Consider the following 14,125-nt stretch of genomic DNA (forward strand, 5'->3'; position numbering starts at 1 on the left):
GATGAATCAGGCTTGGTAAAAGAGGGGGGCTAGCCACGAATTGCGCCTGCTAGGGCTTCGATGCGGCCGAGGGGGGGAGATGTGGGAGCGGCGAGTTGAGCTTCGATCTAGCCGCGATGGAAATATTAATTATTTCAAAAAGTAAAATTTGATTTGTACATTTTTATTAGTGTAGCACATCATAAAATGGATGTCAATTTTGGGTAACTCTGACGTTCCAGACGCGCTGGCGCAGTCCGTTTTGCCGTCGGAAGTCGTTTTGACGAATTCATCGATTTGCGTGTCAATTTTCTCGTGTCAAAAGTATAGCAATATGAGTGTCCTTTCCTACCAAAATTGGTATCCCAGACGCGTTAGCGCAGTCCAATTTGTCGTCGGAGGTCATCCGGAGAAGTTCGCATTTTCACCCGTCCTTTAGGCTTAATTGAAGTCTAATTTCATGTAACTCAGTGAATTTTGTGCATTTGATGTGTGTATGTGACGAAAAAGAGTCGTGACGATGTCTTCCTAAGGCTTGAAGTTCTATTTGGAACATTTCCCTTGAGTCTTCACAAAATAGCCCATAACCATTTGTTCATAAGACGATGGCCTTGTGCCATAAATGTTAGACATCAAAGAAAATAGGAAGTGGCTGGAATTTCTAAAAGGGTGGGTCTTAATTCTAGTTTTTCTAGGATGGTCAGTAGGAATTCCTAGAGCTAGATCCTAGGGTCCTAGAAAAAGAAATGACCTAAAAAATGAGGTCAACACATGGCTAATTAAGCTGATTTTCTTTTGCTATTTAAGTATTTATACAATGGTTTGCAACTTGCATGACTATTTCCTATAAACAGCACCTTTAATCTTATGCTACAGGTTGTTAGGTTTGCCTTCCGAGTGCATCAGGTACTTCTTATTGACTTTTTTAGTTTAGAATAAAGTGAGAGAGATAGATAATATTTCAGGCTTTAAGACATTTCCTAAACGATACAACATGTAATATGATTCTTAAAGACAATGAAAAACTCATTTTCATGCAATTTGGTTACAGAATATTTGTCTTTGAGCCAATTCTATGGATTTGGAGGACAATTCTCCCATATTGAGTTTAAAGGAAGAAGAGTTCCTATACTGGTGCAGGAGCAAGGCATTGGGAGAGGAGATCAGCCTATTATACTTGCAGCTAATTTGGTCAGTTACCGCCTTACAGGTGTAGAGCTAGAATATAAATCTCTTAAACTTTTAACACCAAAATTTAACCTTTTTCATTCATACCACAAATCTTTCATATAACATAAAAAATACAACCATTATAACTTTCAGAAAGTGAAATACATATTTTCATGCATAGTTAAGGTGCATATATGTAAAAAATTGAAGTTTGTGTGTTAGATATGTAAATATATAGAAATTGAGTGGAATGAATGTTGATACGCCACCAACAAATTTTCATCATCTGGCACGAATCTAGAGGCAATATTTTATTCAAGAAATATTCAAATCTTGATAAAAAGTCATCCAGAGATCCGATTTCAGTAAACTTATAGTCAAACTGACCGACTCGATGAGAAAGACCTAATGATATCAAAGTTAGTCTAATCCGAGTCAAATCAAGCTCAAATCAAGTGATTAAATCATCTTGGAAGATTTCTGGACACATTTGAAAGATCAAACGAATGTCGAATTTAGCTAGTTCATAATCGAATCGAGCATCTTGACCAGACGAATCCAACGAGCCCAAGATTGCTCAATTCCGACATCATTAATGCACTCCAATATCCATCAAACGCCATTCAATTGAGGGAAGCTCTCTGGATCGTCCGATCAAAATGATTTATATTTTTTCGCATTAATTGCACCTAAAACACTATAAATAGAGCCCCACCCCTCACATGAGAGGGAAGACTGGAGAGAAAACTTAAGACTTTTAAGGAGCTTAAGTTAAACACCATCCCTGACATCGCAGACCGTCGTCGACCAGTGCAGACCACCGCCGACCTCCGTCGACCACCACTGACCGTCGTCGAACATCACCGACCGTCAGCGACCACCACCAACCTTTGTCGACCGCTGTCGGGCACAATCAATTATCGTCGATTGTCGCTAACATCCATCGACTACTGCCGATTGTCATCAACTATCTTCGACCACCGATAATCAGGTGTCGTCAGTCAACGTTGTGCCTTAGAAAATCTAGTAATTCTTTCTCGTTTGTGGGACAACGAGCCTCTGTAATCATCAACTGATAGTGTTTTTATAACTGAGCCAGACCCTGTGGTTTTCTTTCCTTTACAAGTTTTCTACTTAAAAACTTCTAGTGTCATCACAGGTTGATTTTCTTTCATCTGAGTGTGTGTTGAATCCTCGTGCAACGCTAAGAAGATCATTCATTACTCTACCGATGCAAATTTTCTAGCACGCATCAGTTTGACGCCGTCGTGGGAAATGAAGATGGGAAGTTCTCAATCCCACCACTGAAGTACTTGGTTTGCTACATGGCCACTAGACGAAACATCCGGGACAACGGAGCAGTTCGCTCTAACACCAATCATTTAAAGGAACAGTCACAAAGTCGAGGGCAACATGTTTCTTCATCTTCCCGTCCTGGAAGACGTTACCCAACCAACGCGGGGCTCAACAGCCGCTACCTACACCATTGAATGAAATTCGTTTACCATTAAATCCACAACGTACGGGAAACATACCACTCAGAGGAACTCGTATCGGCCCGCCTCCTCAAGAAGGAACACATCCCCTGCCAGGTCGTGATGTTGAACTCCTAGATTTCGCAAGTTTCACTCATCCATCTCGTGCAGCTTGCCCGACGTCGCCACATTTTCTTGTCATTCCAAATAATGTCATTTGTAACGAACTACGACGCCTTGTTCGGGAAGAGTTTCCCCTAGAGAAAAAAGATCGCTTCTACGCTTACCGTATCATCCATGAATCTTCTCGCTTAGCGGATGCGGTCCTCTAACACCCCATCCCAACATGCTTCAAGCTTCCGAACGTCTATGCATATAAAGGGATAACTGACCTTACGAGCATATTGATCATTATTGAACCATCATGCAGATTCAACGTGCCTCTGATGCTTGTTCCCGATTACTCTTAAAAACAAGCTCGAACCTGGTTTTACTCTCTGCCATGGGGCACTGTAAACACTTTTAACGAGCTTGTAAAATTGTTCGCAAAGTAGTTCATCGCAAATCGAAGGATCATCAAGGATTCATCCCATCTCTCAGGAATTTGTCAAAGTGAAGGAGAGTCGCTTAAGGACTACTTCTGCAAATTTTTTAATGAAGCCCGTCAGATTCCGGAGGTGGATCCGGAGTTACTAAGGGGAGTCTTCCTTGGGAGGCTCCGCTCATGATCTTTTTACTCATCACTGATGCAGGAGACAGTTCGTTCTTATGCTGACATTGTCCATCGTGTTGTGGCCCAAATCACTGCGGATGAGGCTATCAACACATATAAAGAGCAGTTCGAGAAACTTGGGGGAAAGCGCAAGAATAACACTGGAGATAATAATTAATCTTCGCAACGGAGAAAGGTCGAACAATAGAGGAATCGCGACCTCCTTCCTCAACCTGCAGGCCAGCGAAATGAGTATCAACCTAAGAAAGGGAATAAACCGCTCAACACATCACGTGTTAACATCTAATGACTACCAAATACGAGCAAGTCGTTAAGTGGCATCACACCCTAAAATCTAACTTAGTGAATCAAGAACAATACTGTAATTTTCATTGAAGTAATGGTCACTCCACTGAATCATGTAAGCAGCTCAAGGAAGAGATTGAAAGGTTTAGTAAACAGGTATATCTTGGTCGATTTGTACAAAAGAAACCAAGTGGTACTGATAATGCTTCTACTGGGGGACAACATTTACAAAGACAGCAATATGGGGGTCACCTAGTCGTAGGCGAAATTCAAACAATTGTTGGAGGCCCATTGCTGACTGATCAAGTTCTTATCATTATACCTGGTGAACTAATGTAGAAGAAATTGCGCCCCGAGCCTATCAGTTTTGATGATTCCGATTTGGAAGGAGTTCGAGTCCCCCACCATGATCCTCTCGTCATTAGCGCAAGAATTGACGAGTCTTGCTATAACGTAAAGAGAATCATGATCGATTATGGGAGCTCTGTCGATGCCTTATTCTATTCAACTTTCCTTGGTTTGAGATTGACAAGGGAAAAACTTCAACCTGCATCCACACTATTATATGGTTTTGATAATTGACCAGTGAAGGTTGAGGGAAAAAAAATATCCCCGTTGTCTTAGGAGATTTTCCTCGACATAGAACCCTCTCAGTCTAATTCATCTTTGTCAAATCAGAATCGACATATAATGTCATCTTCGGGAGACCACTACAATCAATCTGGCATCGTGACTTCTATAACACTCTTGAAGATAAAGTTTCCAATCCCATCAGGGATCGACGTCGTGCGAGGTGATCAACAAACAACAAAATCATGCTACCTCAGGTAAGCTCAGCCACGCCCATCAATGACACTTAGCATTGAGAACTTCGATCTGCAAGATGAAAATGTATTTCAACGGGTTTCTCCCATGAAAAACTTGGTTCACATCCCACTCTCTAACGAACATTCCTCGAGAACATCGCAACTTCGTTCCCTACTTTTTGATGAGCAAAGGTCGGAGTATGCAGATCTTCTCTAAAGGAATCAATACATTTTTGCATGGACTCCGACCGACATGCCTGGAGTTGACCCTGAAATAATCATGCACTCTTTAAAGGTAGATCCAACCTCTAAACCGGTCATCTAGAAGAAGCGAAATTTTGCCCTGAATCGTTTATAATCTATTGAACAAGAAGTCAACATGCTTCTCAAAGCCAAGTTCATCTGGGAAGTGCACCACCCTACATGGTTGGCCAATGTCGTCATGGTGATAAAAGTTAGTGGTTCAAGGAGAATGTGTCGACTATACAAACCTCAATAAAGCATGTTCGAAAGATAGCTTTCCCCTCCCAAGCATAGATCAACTTGTTGATGCCACTTTCGGACATCAGATGCTCAGCTTTATGGATGCATACTCAAGGTACAATCAAATAAAGATGAACCTAGTAGATGATGAAGCCACCTCTTTTCAAACAGATTAGGATTTATAATGTTACACATGTGCCGCCGGTAGAACACATCATTTCTGAGTCCTTGTCCTTTCGTCTAATGGGGGGTAGATATAATGAGATCATTTGCACTAGCTAGTGGACAACGAAAATTCATCATCTCAGATGTCAACTACTTCACCAAATAGGTAGAAGCAGAGCCGCTCGTCAAGATCACTGAAGCAAATGCCAAACAATTTGTCTGGAAAAAACATCATCAGTCGCTTTGGGCTCACCGTGAAAATTATCACTCATAATGAGACGCAATTCACTGGAAGGGTTTTCACATCATTCTGCAAGGATCTTCACATTCAGTTGGTGCATACAGTCATGACGCATCCCCAAACAAATAGGCAGACAGAAGTGACAAATTGGACGGTGCTCAAGGAGTTGAAGACTCGTCTTGAGAAGGCTGGGGGGCAGTGGGTAGAAGAGCTGCGCGTCCTTTGGGCCTATCGCACCACTACTCGTACTCCAACCTGAGAAACTCTATATAACTTATGTTTCGGCACTGAGACTGTTATCCCAGTTGATATCAGAGTTCCAAACCCACGAGTTAAGACTTTCGACTCAGATAGCAACGAGGAAAAACTCCGACAACATTTGGATCTCCTCCCAGAAACACGCAATGTGACTCATTTTAGAGCTGCTTTCTACCACCAAAGAATTGCTCGCCACTTCAACTGGAGAGTCAAGCATCGGTCTATCTCCGTCGGTGACCCGGCCTTGCGTATCATTGAAGCCGCCAGTCATGGTCCTCAACGCAACAAACTATCACCTCTTTGGGAAGACCCATATATAGTGGCTACCATGATCAAGCCGGGAACCTTCAAGCTTGATGATTCAGATGGAAAAATTGTCTCAGACTTAAAATGCAGAAAATCTTCGTAAGTACTATCAGTAACACTCTAGTCATGTAGTCCATATATGTTATTATATCGCAACTCATATATAATCAATTTATCTCAAATATTTCTCATTTTCCTATATATAAAGGATATGTTTAGAAAGTGTAATGACTCATTCACGAGTCACTTCATGCTCTAGACACGAGAAATACACAACTTCGGTTGTATTTTAGTCAGAGCACGATCAATCCCAGGGGGATTTGATCTAACCTCTTCCACATTGGTTAACTTCATCGAGTTTTTTCTCCGGTAAACAACTCTGGATAGGTTAACGGTCCTTGGTGAGCTACACTTAACCCTTTCACACAGATTTGTAAGTGAACAGTGCTCCAACAAACAACCTCAAATGGGTTAATAAGTCATCGGCGGACTTCCGTTGGCTCACTTATATAGGTTAACATCATCGAGTAAAACTTTGATAGATAGTTTCAACCAAGTCAAATGTTGTTGGTTATTCATCCCCACGCTTATCACCAAAAAGATACTCGTGTGCAAATAACTAACAAAATAATATGATCAGCATGCATCACTAATACAACATCATTTTGACAAAGTTTGAAAAAAATAATAACATCTGCATTGTTAGAACATTTCAAATAAGTCCTCGGTGAAAGCACACGTATCTTCAACATCTCGAGATCTTGAAGCTGCAACGAAAGGGAGACTGTTATTATTGAAAGTTCTGTTCTACACTCTGTCAACTGTGATTCCGGAGATATAATTTTTTCAACCCCAGATTCATACCAACTTTTATAATCGTCTTGAAAATATTTGATCTTAACAAACTTGGAGTTTTAGTTTCTCAATGTCAGTCCTAGCGCTGTTGGATTTTCACCATCTTATCCACTTAAAAGAAAAAGAAATATGAGTTAGAGAGATGAAATATTTATATAGTAACAAAAAATGAAAGAAACTTACAAAACTCTCGCTTTTTAGGAGCCCGGTACATTCATGAGACAATATATTTTTTAGGAACGTGAATAGTTGATGTTTCAACTTTCTTTTATTTCTGAGGTTGTACTTCACATTTACTGCTCGTTGGGAGCCGCTTTAAGGATTCTGCGAGGGCTAGCTCGGAAGATCTCTTATTAGATTTCTTTAACACTACAGCTGTTGATCTTTTAAGGTGAAAAGAAAGCTTGACCTTGAACAATGATTTCTCACTCACAAATTCATATATATATTGTGCCTCAAACCAGCTCTTTCAAGTTACGAAATCTTAACATCTGCAATATTCCCTCTTCAGTAGTCTGAAGAGAGACGGACAATTGTCGAAATCTTCCCCGCCTCTCGTGAAGCCCCCAATCATTTATTGCAAAGAATAATCTTACAGAACATTGTCTTATTAATACTTTTAGGCGAAAACCCCACGTCTTATGCTTAAACAACACACGATCATGCGTATTAGTAAAGAACTCATAAAGTCGTGTTAAAATTGCCGGTTTTAACTTCAACCCGCGACTCTTGAAGAAAATGTCAACCCAGTAATGATTATCACCACTCCACAAGATAACTAAGCAACGCAAACCTCGAACGCATTCATAATTTCAATAAACTCAGGTGCCGGCGAAAATCGTAGGTCAACTCTCAAGGCAATCTCATGAATAGTAACATACCGAGAATGTGAGGAATATGCTCGATCAGTTGAAGTTAGTAATTTCACCATCATATCATTCGGGAAAAAATATTTCTTTCAAAAAAAGGTCAAGTTGCTCTCCGTCTCAGTTGACACTGCATCCTCTGGGTTTTGACTTTTCCTCTGGTTCTCAGCAGAACGAGATTTTCCAGTTGTCGTCATTTCAGTAACGTTCTGCAACGACATTTCACCACAATTTTTCGCCGCGACGCTTCATAGCAACGGTTCACCGCAACGCTTTGCCACGAAACTTTACCACGTCGCTAAGCGTCACCGCAACTTTACGCCGCAACTCTTTGTCTCGCCGTAACTCTTCTCCGCAACGCAGGATGAATTTATTTTTCTCATCTTAGGCCTCTATTTATAGGCATGATATGAGACATAACATTAAAAAAACGGCTGCTCATTAAAAGAAAGCCTACTTATTAAAAAAAATAAAGATAAAAAACGACAGTCCATTAAAAAATAAATAAATAAACGACAGCTTATAAAAAAAACTGCAACTCATTTAAAAAACTAAAAAAAACATGTTTCTATCATAAAATATATATATATATATATATATATATACATACACATAAACTGCATCATTTATTCGTTTTTTTTATTTTTCCTTTTAGTTTTCGATTTTCTTACCCACCAGGCCTGAAATTCAGCCCAGCAAAAAAATTTAATATTACTATTTGTGCAAGGTTTAAACTCGCGCCTTTTGTGCGGAATGAAAAACCCCAGCCAACTGAGCTAAAGCTCAATTTCGTTTTTGATTGGATTTATATTATTCTTATACTTACAATGTGAAGTATATAGGGGAGCAACTGATACGTCATTAACAATTTTTCATCACCAACACGAATCTCGAGGTAATACTTTGAGTAAGAAATATTCAAATATTGATAAAAAGTCATGTATAGCTCCGATTTTAGTACTTATGGTCAAACTGACTGGCTCGAGGAGAATGACCCAATGATATCAAAGAGTCCAATCTGAGTCAAACCAAGCCCAAATCAAGTGATTAAATTGTTCTTGGAAGATGTTTGGACACATGTGAAAGTTCAAATGAATGTCAAATTCAGCGAGTTGGTAGTCGAATCGAGCGTTTCGACAAGACAAATCCAACGAGCCCAAGATTGCTTAATTTCGACATCTTTAAGGCACTCAAATATCTATCAAACTTCATCCGATCGAGGGAAGCTCTCCAGACCGTCCGATCAAAATATTTCATATTTCTGCATTAATTGCTCCTATAACACTATAAATAGAGCCTCACCCTTTACTTGAGATGGGAGGCTGGAGAGAGAACTTGAGGCTTTGAAAATGAGCTTAAGTTCAACATCATCTTTGTCATCGCAGACCGCCGTCGACCTCCGTCGACCTCCGTCGACCACCACCGGCTGCCGTCGACCTTCACTGATTGTCAGCGACCACCACTGGTCTCTATCGACCACCGTTGGCCACCTTCGACTACCGCCGATTGCCACTAATCACCGCCGACCACCGCCGATCGTCATCAACTGTCGTTAATCACCGCTAACTAGGCGCCGTCAGTCGACGTTATACTTTGAAAAATTTAGTAACCCTTTCTCGTTTGTGGGACAAGGGACATCTGTAATCATCAACTGATAGTGGATTTTTATAACTGAGTGAGGCCCCGTGGTTTTTCCATTTACAAGTTTTCCATGTGAAAACTCCTAATGTCATCACGGATTGATTCTCTTTAATCTGAGTGTGTGTTGAATTTTCGCCGTGAATTTTCGACCGCATCAAATGTAAATCTTCCTCCTTTTTTTTGGTAACGAATATCTGTGCTCTCTCGTTGATGGATCAGGGGGTGATTGGAGCACAACTCATGTTCCTTCACCATTGTACATCACATCAAAATGTCTTTGCTGGTTGGGGAGAATTAGTTGATGATTTTAGAGCAAACAACATTAATGTTATGGATTTTTGCAACCTTTGTATTTATATATATACCACTCAATTCCTATGTATTTACATATATAACACCAAACTTCTTTTATGTTTATAACACCAAAAAGGTGTATTTCACCTTTTAAAAGTTAAAAATAATGGTATTTCTGATGTTATATGCAAAAAAAATTGGGTGGTATAAATGTAAAATGTGAAGCTTAAGTGTTAGATATGTAAATACATAATAACTGGGCTGGTATGTATGTAAAATGTCTATTTTGTTGTGATTATCAAATTTATTTATTTATTCCGCTTTACTTTCCTTGCAGCAGATTCACAATTTTGGGGAGCCTTTCTTCTTGGTTATCCATGACGGCGAGACGCTGGCTGAGATAAATTTTGCATTCAGAAGAAATTGCAGGTTCGTAAAGGGGATTCTCAAAGGTAAGACTTTTTTTATAAGTTTAAGTATTATATATGTAAATACATAGGAATTGAGTTGTATATATGTAAATATCCCATTTCATTATTCATTTGATTTCTAATCTCTCTTTTTGAATACCTTCTTACAGGAGCCGGTGAAATGTTCTGCTTGATTTCAGGTTATCGGAAGAATTTTTTGCGGCGGATCCTCCGTTTCCGAACCTCCCCCATCATCATTAGATCGTCAATCATAAAGATCGAAGGATTAATTCAAAGTCATTGTTTAAATTTAATTCATTATTTTATTTTATTTTTTTAGATTTATATAAAGCATACAATGTGCATTAATTGTAAATTTTATTGAAATGTTCAATACAATTGTTTTGATCTTAATCTACTAGAACTATATGAAAGTATGGCACTAAATAGGACTCAATTGAGAAAAAGGATTCATGGAACCGACCCCACTTAGTGGCATTAAGGCATTGTTGTTGTTGTTGTTCAATACAATTGTTTTTTTTTATATTTTGATTTTTATTTGAAATTTTATTTGTATTTTTTTTTTTGCTCTCCTTTAGTTTTGTAAATTATAAAATTTGTAATAAATTGATTCTTATTTTATATTTTTTTTAAATAATATTAATATTTTTATTGTGTAAAATGTTGTATTTAATTTGTTTTTGTAAATCTTTTTTAGCTAATCATTTTTTTTTTGAAAATAAATGTCCTAAATTTTTGTATGAAATTCGATCTTAAAAAAAAATTAGATAAAATTATCAATTTATTTTTTAAAATAATTTTATATTCTAACGAGTTAATTTTGAGGCGAATATGAGTCGAACACGAATAAAAAAAATATTATTCAAGTTGAACACGAGCATATTATTCACCAACTATTTCGAGCAAGAGTCAATTTCAGCCTGAGCTTGCCCAAACTCGACTCGTTTAAAGCCCTATTACTGTTGGACTGTAATTATTTATATTTCCTTATTTTAAGGAAAATATATACATACAAGCACATATATAGAAACACACACATCAAAAAAGTGCAGTGTAAATCTAACAGCGATCCATTGATGCAGATGAGGACACATGGAGGGAGATCCCTTTTCAAGTGATTGCGGGACCTATCGAGATAGTTGAGCCAAGTTAACCGAGTCAATAGATGTGAGGATGGTCGACCAGTATCAACCATGCAATTCACCCGGAAGCTCATCAGAAGAATGTCTGAATTTTTAACCAAAAATGGTTGATTCAATGTGAAAGCTTATCATGCGAGAGAGCTCACCCAAGGGAAGGCCTTTGACGATCCAGTGAAGATGAAAAAACAGCAGATAGGAGGGCTGACAGTAATGAGACAGCAGGTTGTTACAGTCCTATATTTTGGAGATGTGTTTGTGCTCCTAAAGCTTCATTATGGAAAGCAAAACTTAAGAGATTTTATTGCAGTTGATTGACTCTTATCTAAATCATGCTTTCATATTGTCATTATAAGAGATCAAGGCTCATTGTCTCTCCTATTTATTTTTATGTTATTTTTATTATTGTTGTCTTATTGATTCGAGCCTTCCTATGGGTTTACTGGAAGTGTACTGATTTCAACGTTATTGTAATATAATAATGAAGCGTTTATATGCATGCCAAATAATTATTATGTATTTATATATTTAAAGCCCGAACTTTTATATTTATATGCATGGCATATAATTTTTAATGTCACATCGGAGATCTTACGACTTAGTTTTGTATAGTTTTATTACATTAACCTGTTATAGTTGTAAATATGTAAATATTAAGTTTGAGGTGTGTTTTGTAAAGAGTGGTTTGTGTAATATGCAAATCTTCATCTCCTATCTTCTGGAAGGCTTTTTCTCCTGTGCATCTTATAGGCTACTTTTGAAAGTTGCATGGCTTGTTATATATTGATTTTGATAAAAATCGTGCCTTGATTTAGTGCTGGCTGAGTTGAACTTGTGATGACAAAATTTGTGCGTAGCATGAGGCTCGAGCCTGTACCTCCAGAGCATAGTTTTGAAAGTTTTTCTAACATTCTAAAAGACAAATGGATATCTTCGTAGTGCAATTTCTGCTTCTTATTAAAAGCTCAATGAGTGGATGGCTAGAATAGATGGGATCAAACACCTAGAGTCCTGAGATAAGTACGACGACCTCCCCTGTGCAAACATTGTTCGTCTTAAGCAGTTACTAAGCGTCCATTCCCTAAGTTTGGCTGATCGAGTGCATTGTTTGAGACTTTGCACTCCAATACCTATGAACCCATGAGTGAATAAGTTAGACGCTTTGTGCACTGTGGCTTGTATGTCACATGGGGTTCTTATTCTATATATACAAAACGGTCCCATGATTAGTGGACATGTCACAAGCTTGATTTGAAGAAATTCAAGAACATGGGGTTTTGTGACTTGCGTCTTCATCCCTTGCCATATTTTTTTCTAAAAGAAAGGTGTTTAGTGCCTTTTTCTTTTGGAAAAATCAAAACTCTTGCCTTCAGAATTTCTCAATGTCTTGTACCTATTTTTTAACTTTGGAAAAAGAGAAAAAATTAATGAGAATGATCGCTCTGTGGACTTAGCAGAGGGGTTGTTTTTGTAGGGTGAATATGATGGGATGGTAAAATTTGATGTGATGCTCCCAGTCAGTGGGAGTATCCCTCCGGTCGTTGGTTATAGTGGGAACGTGTCCACGGTTCCCCAACGTTAGTGGGCGAGCTCTTCCAATAACCTCAGCAGATGACATGAGTTCTCGTTTTCAAGATTGAATCGAGGGATGATTCTCCCGTGTTTATTTTGACTCAGACGAATTTGTTTTGAAATCTTTTTTTCACTCAAAACAGCGCATATTGATTATGTGTATCTCTAGGATAACCTCATATTCGTCAAAGTTCACTCAAATGGATGAGATAGATGGTGAAGGGACCTTATTTACTTGAGCATTTGTTTCGTCTATCTTGAGGCCTATATCAAATTGGAAGCTGTCTTGACTTATTGATTGACCCATTGCGGAGCTATGAAATAGGTCACTGAAACAGTCTTCATTCGCACCTTACGTGATTAATTCCTTCGAACAGAAGCCCTTGTTGCCTGTTTGGGATGAGCGTCCTCTAATCTAAATATGAGCTCCTATTTCCTTTCTGGCAATAAGCTAGCTTCACCCTAATTACTTAAGGCTTAATATAATAATGTTGAATCTTCCGTCAATGACGCCCTCACTCTATTGACAAAAAGCATCGAAATATCTAAAGAATCCATGCTACAAACAACAAGCATATGTTGAAAAGGCAAGACTTTGATGTTGGGGTGAGGCGCGCCAAAGCAATTGGGGACCCATAGGGATCAATACTAAAGTATTATCTTCTTTTAAATAAAAATAACTGGTTCACTGCATTTTGTAGCACGTGTACTCTAGTCCTCTTCTGAGAATCTACTACTTTATTGACTTAGTGACACTCCTTTAATATCCCTAAAATTGTTTTTTTCTTTTATCTTTCGATTAAACTGATAGCTTCAACTAGGCTCCACTTTAGAGATGGTCTGAAGAAAGCTCAGGTCAGGGGTGCGTCAAAACAGCAGTTGTTAGTCTCATTTGAGAGACCAATCTTTTTGTACTTTTTTTTTTAATGAAAAAAAAAGAAGGGGTCGATTTAGGCATATTTCACCGCAAGATAGTTCTATCAGATACCACGAACCTTCTGTCCCACGCATCTAACCAACTCACGTGGTTCACCGGTTCCATCGAACACTCTCATTTGTGGAAAGCTGGCATAGTGCGGCTAAGAGTAAGAAAAGTCTCTGATTTCGGTTACTTCACTTATCTGAAATGAAAAAAATGGAGTAATTGTTTTCTTTTCTAACGCCTTGGACGAGAAGTTCGAAGAATCGATCCATCTGACTGAAAGCTAGAAGCAAAACCCTCTACCAATTGAGCTAGGATCATTTCATTTACTATTTAAGGCTTTATATTATTCTTTTTAAATAATAATAGTAATAAAGTGTATATATATATATAATATATTGATACTCATACATGAAAAAAGTTCTAGATCTGGATATTTTCTAGATCTGGATATTTTCAGGCGACAAAGTTGATCTCACCTGAAAGTAGAGGGCAACTAATATA

The 14,125-nt window shown here is 38.3% G+C and overlaps 1 protein-coding gene across 5 annotated transcripts in view; it reads left to right on the plus strand.

Moving 5' to 3' along the window:
• LOC110033582 overlaps positions 1-10,449 on the plus strand; it is a 45,592-nt gene extending 35,143 nt beyond the window's left edge. For 3 of the 5 annotated variants that reach the window (XM_020737622.1, XM_020737628.1, XM_020737636.1), the window contains 3 exons: positions 1,031-1,170; positions 9,898-10,009; positions 10,138-10,449. In XM_020737622.1, the coding sequence (XP_020593281.1) occupies positions 1,031-1,170; positions 9,898-10,009; positions 10,138-10,307 (422 nt within the window). In that variant the 3' untranslated portion in view covers positions 10,308-10,449. Of the gene's footprint in view, positions 1-1,030; positions 1,171-9,894; positions 10,010-10,137 lie in introns of all 5 variants that reach the window. The other 2 variants (XR_002294957.1, XR_002294956.1) reach the window with 2 other exon arrangements.
• Positions 10,450-14,125: the final 3,676 nt, after the last annotated feature.

This window comes from Phalaenopsis equestris, unplaced genomic scaffold, assembly GCF_001263595.1.
Source record: "Phalaenopsis equestris unplaced genomic scaffold, ASM126359v1 Scaffold000002, whole genome shotgun sequence".
NCBI lineage: Eukaryota > Viridiplantae > Streptophyta > Magnoliopsida > Asparagales > Orchidaceae > Phalaenopsis > Phalaenopsis equestris.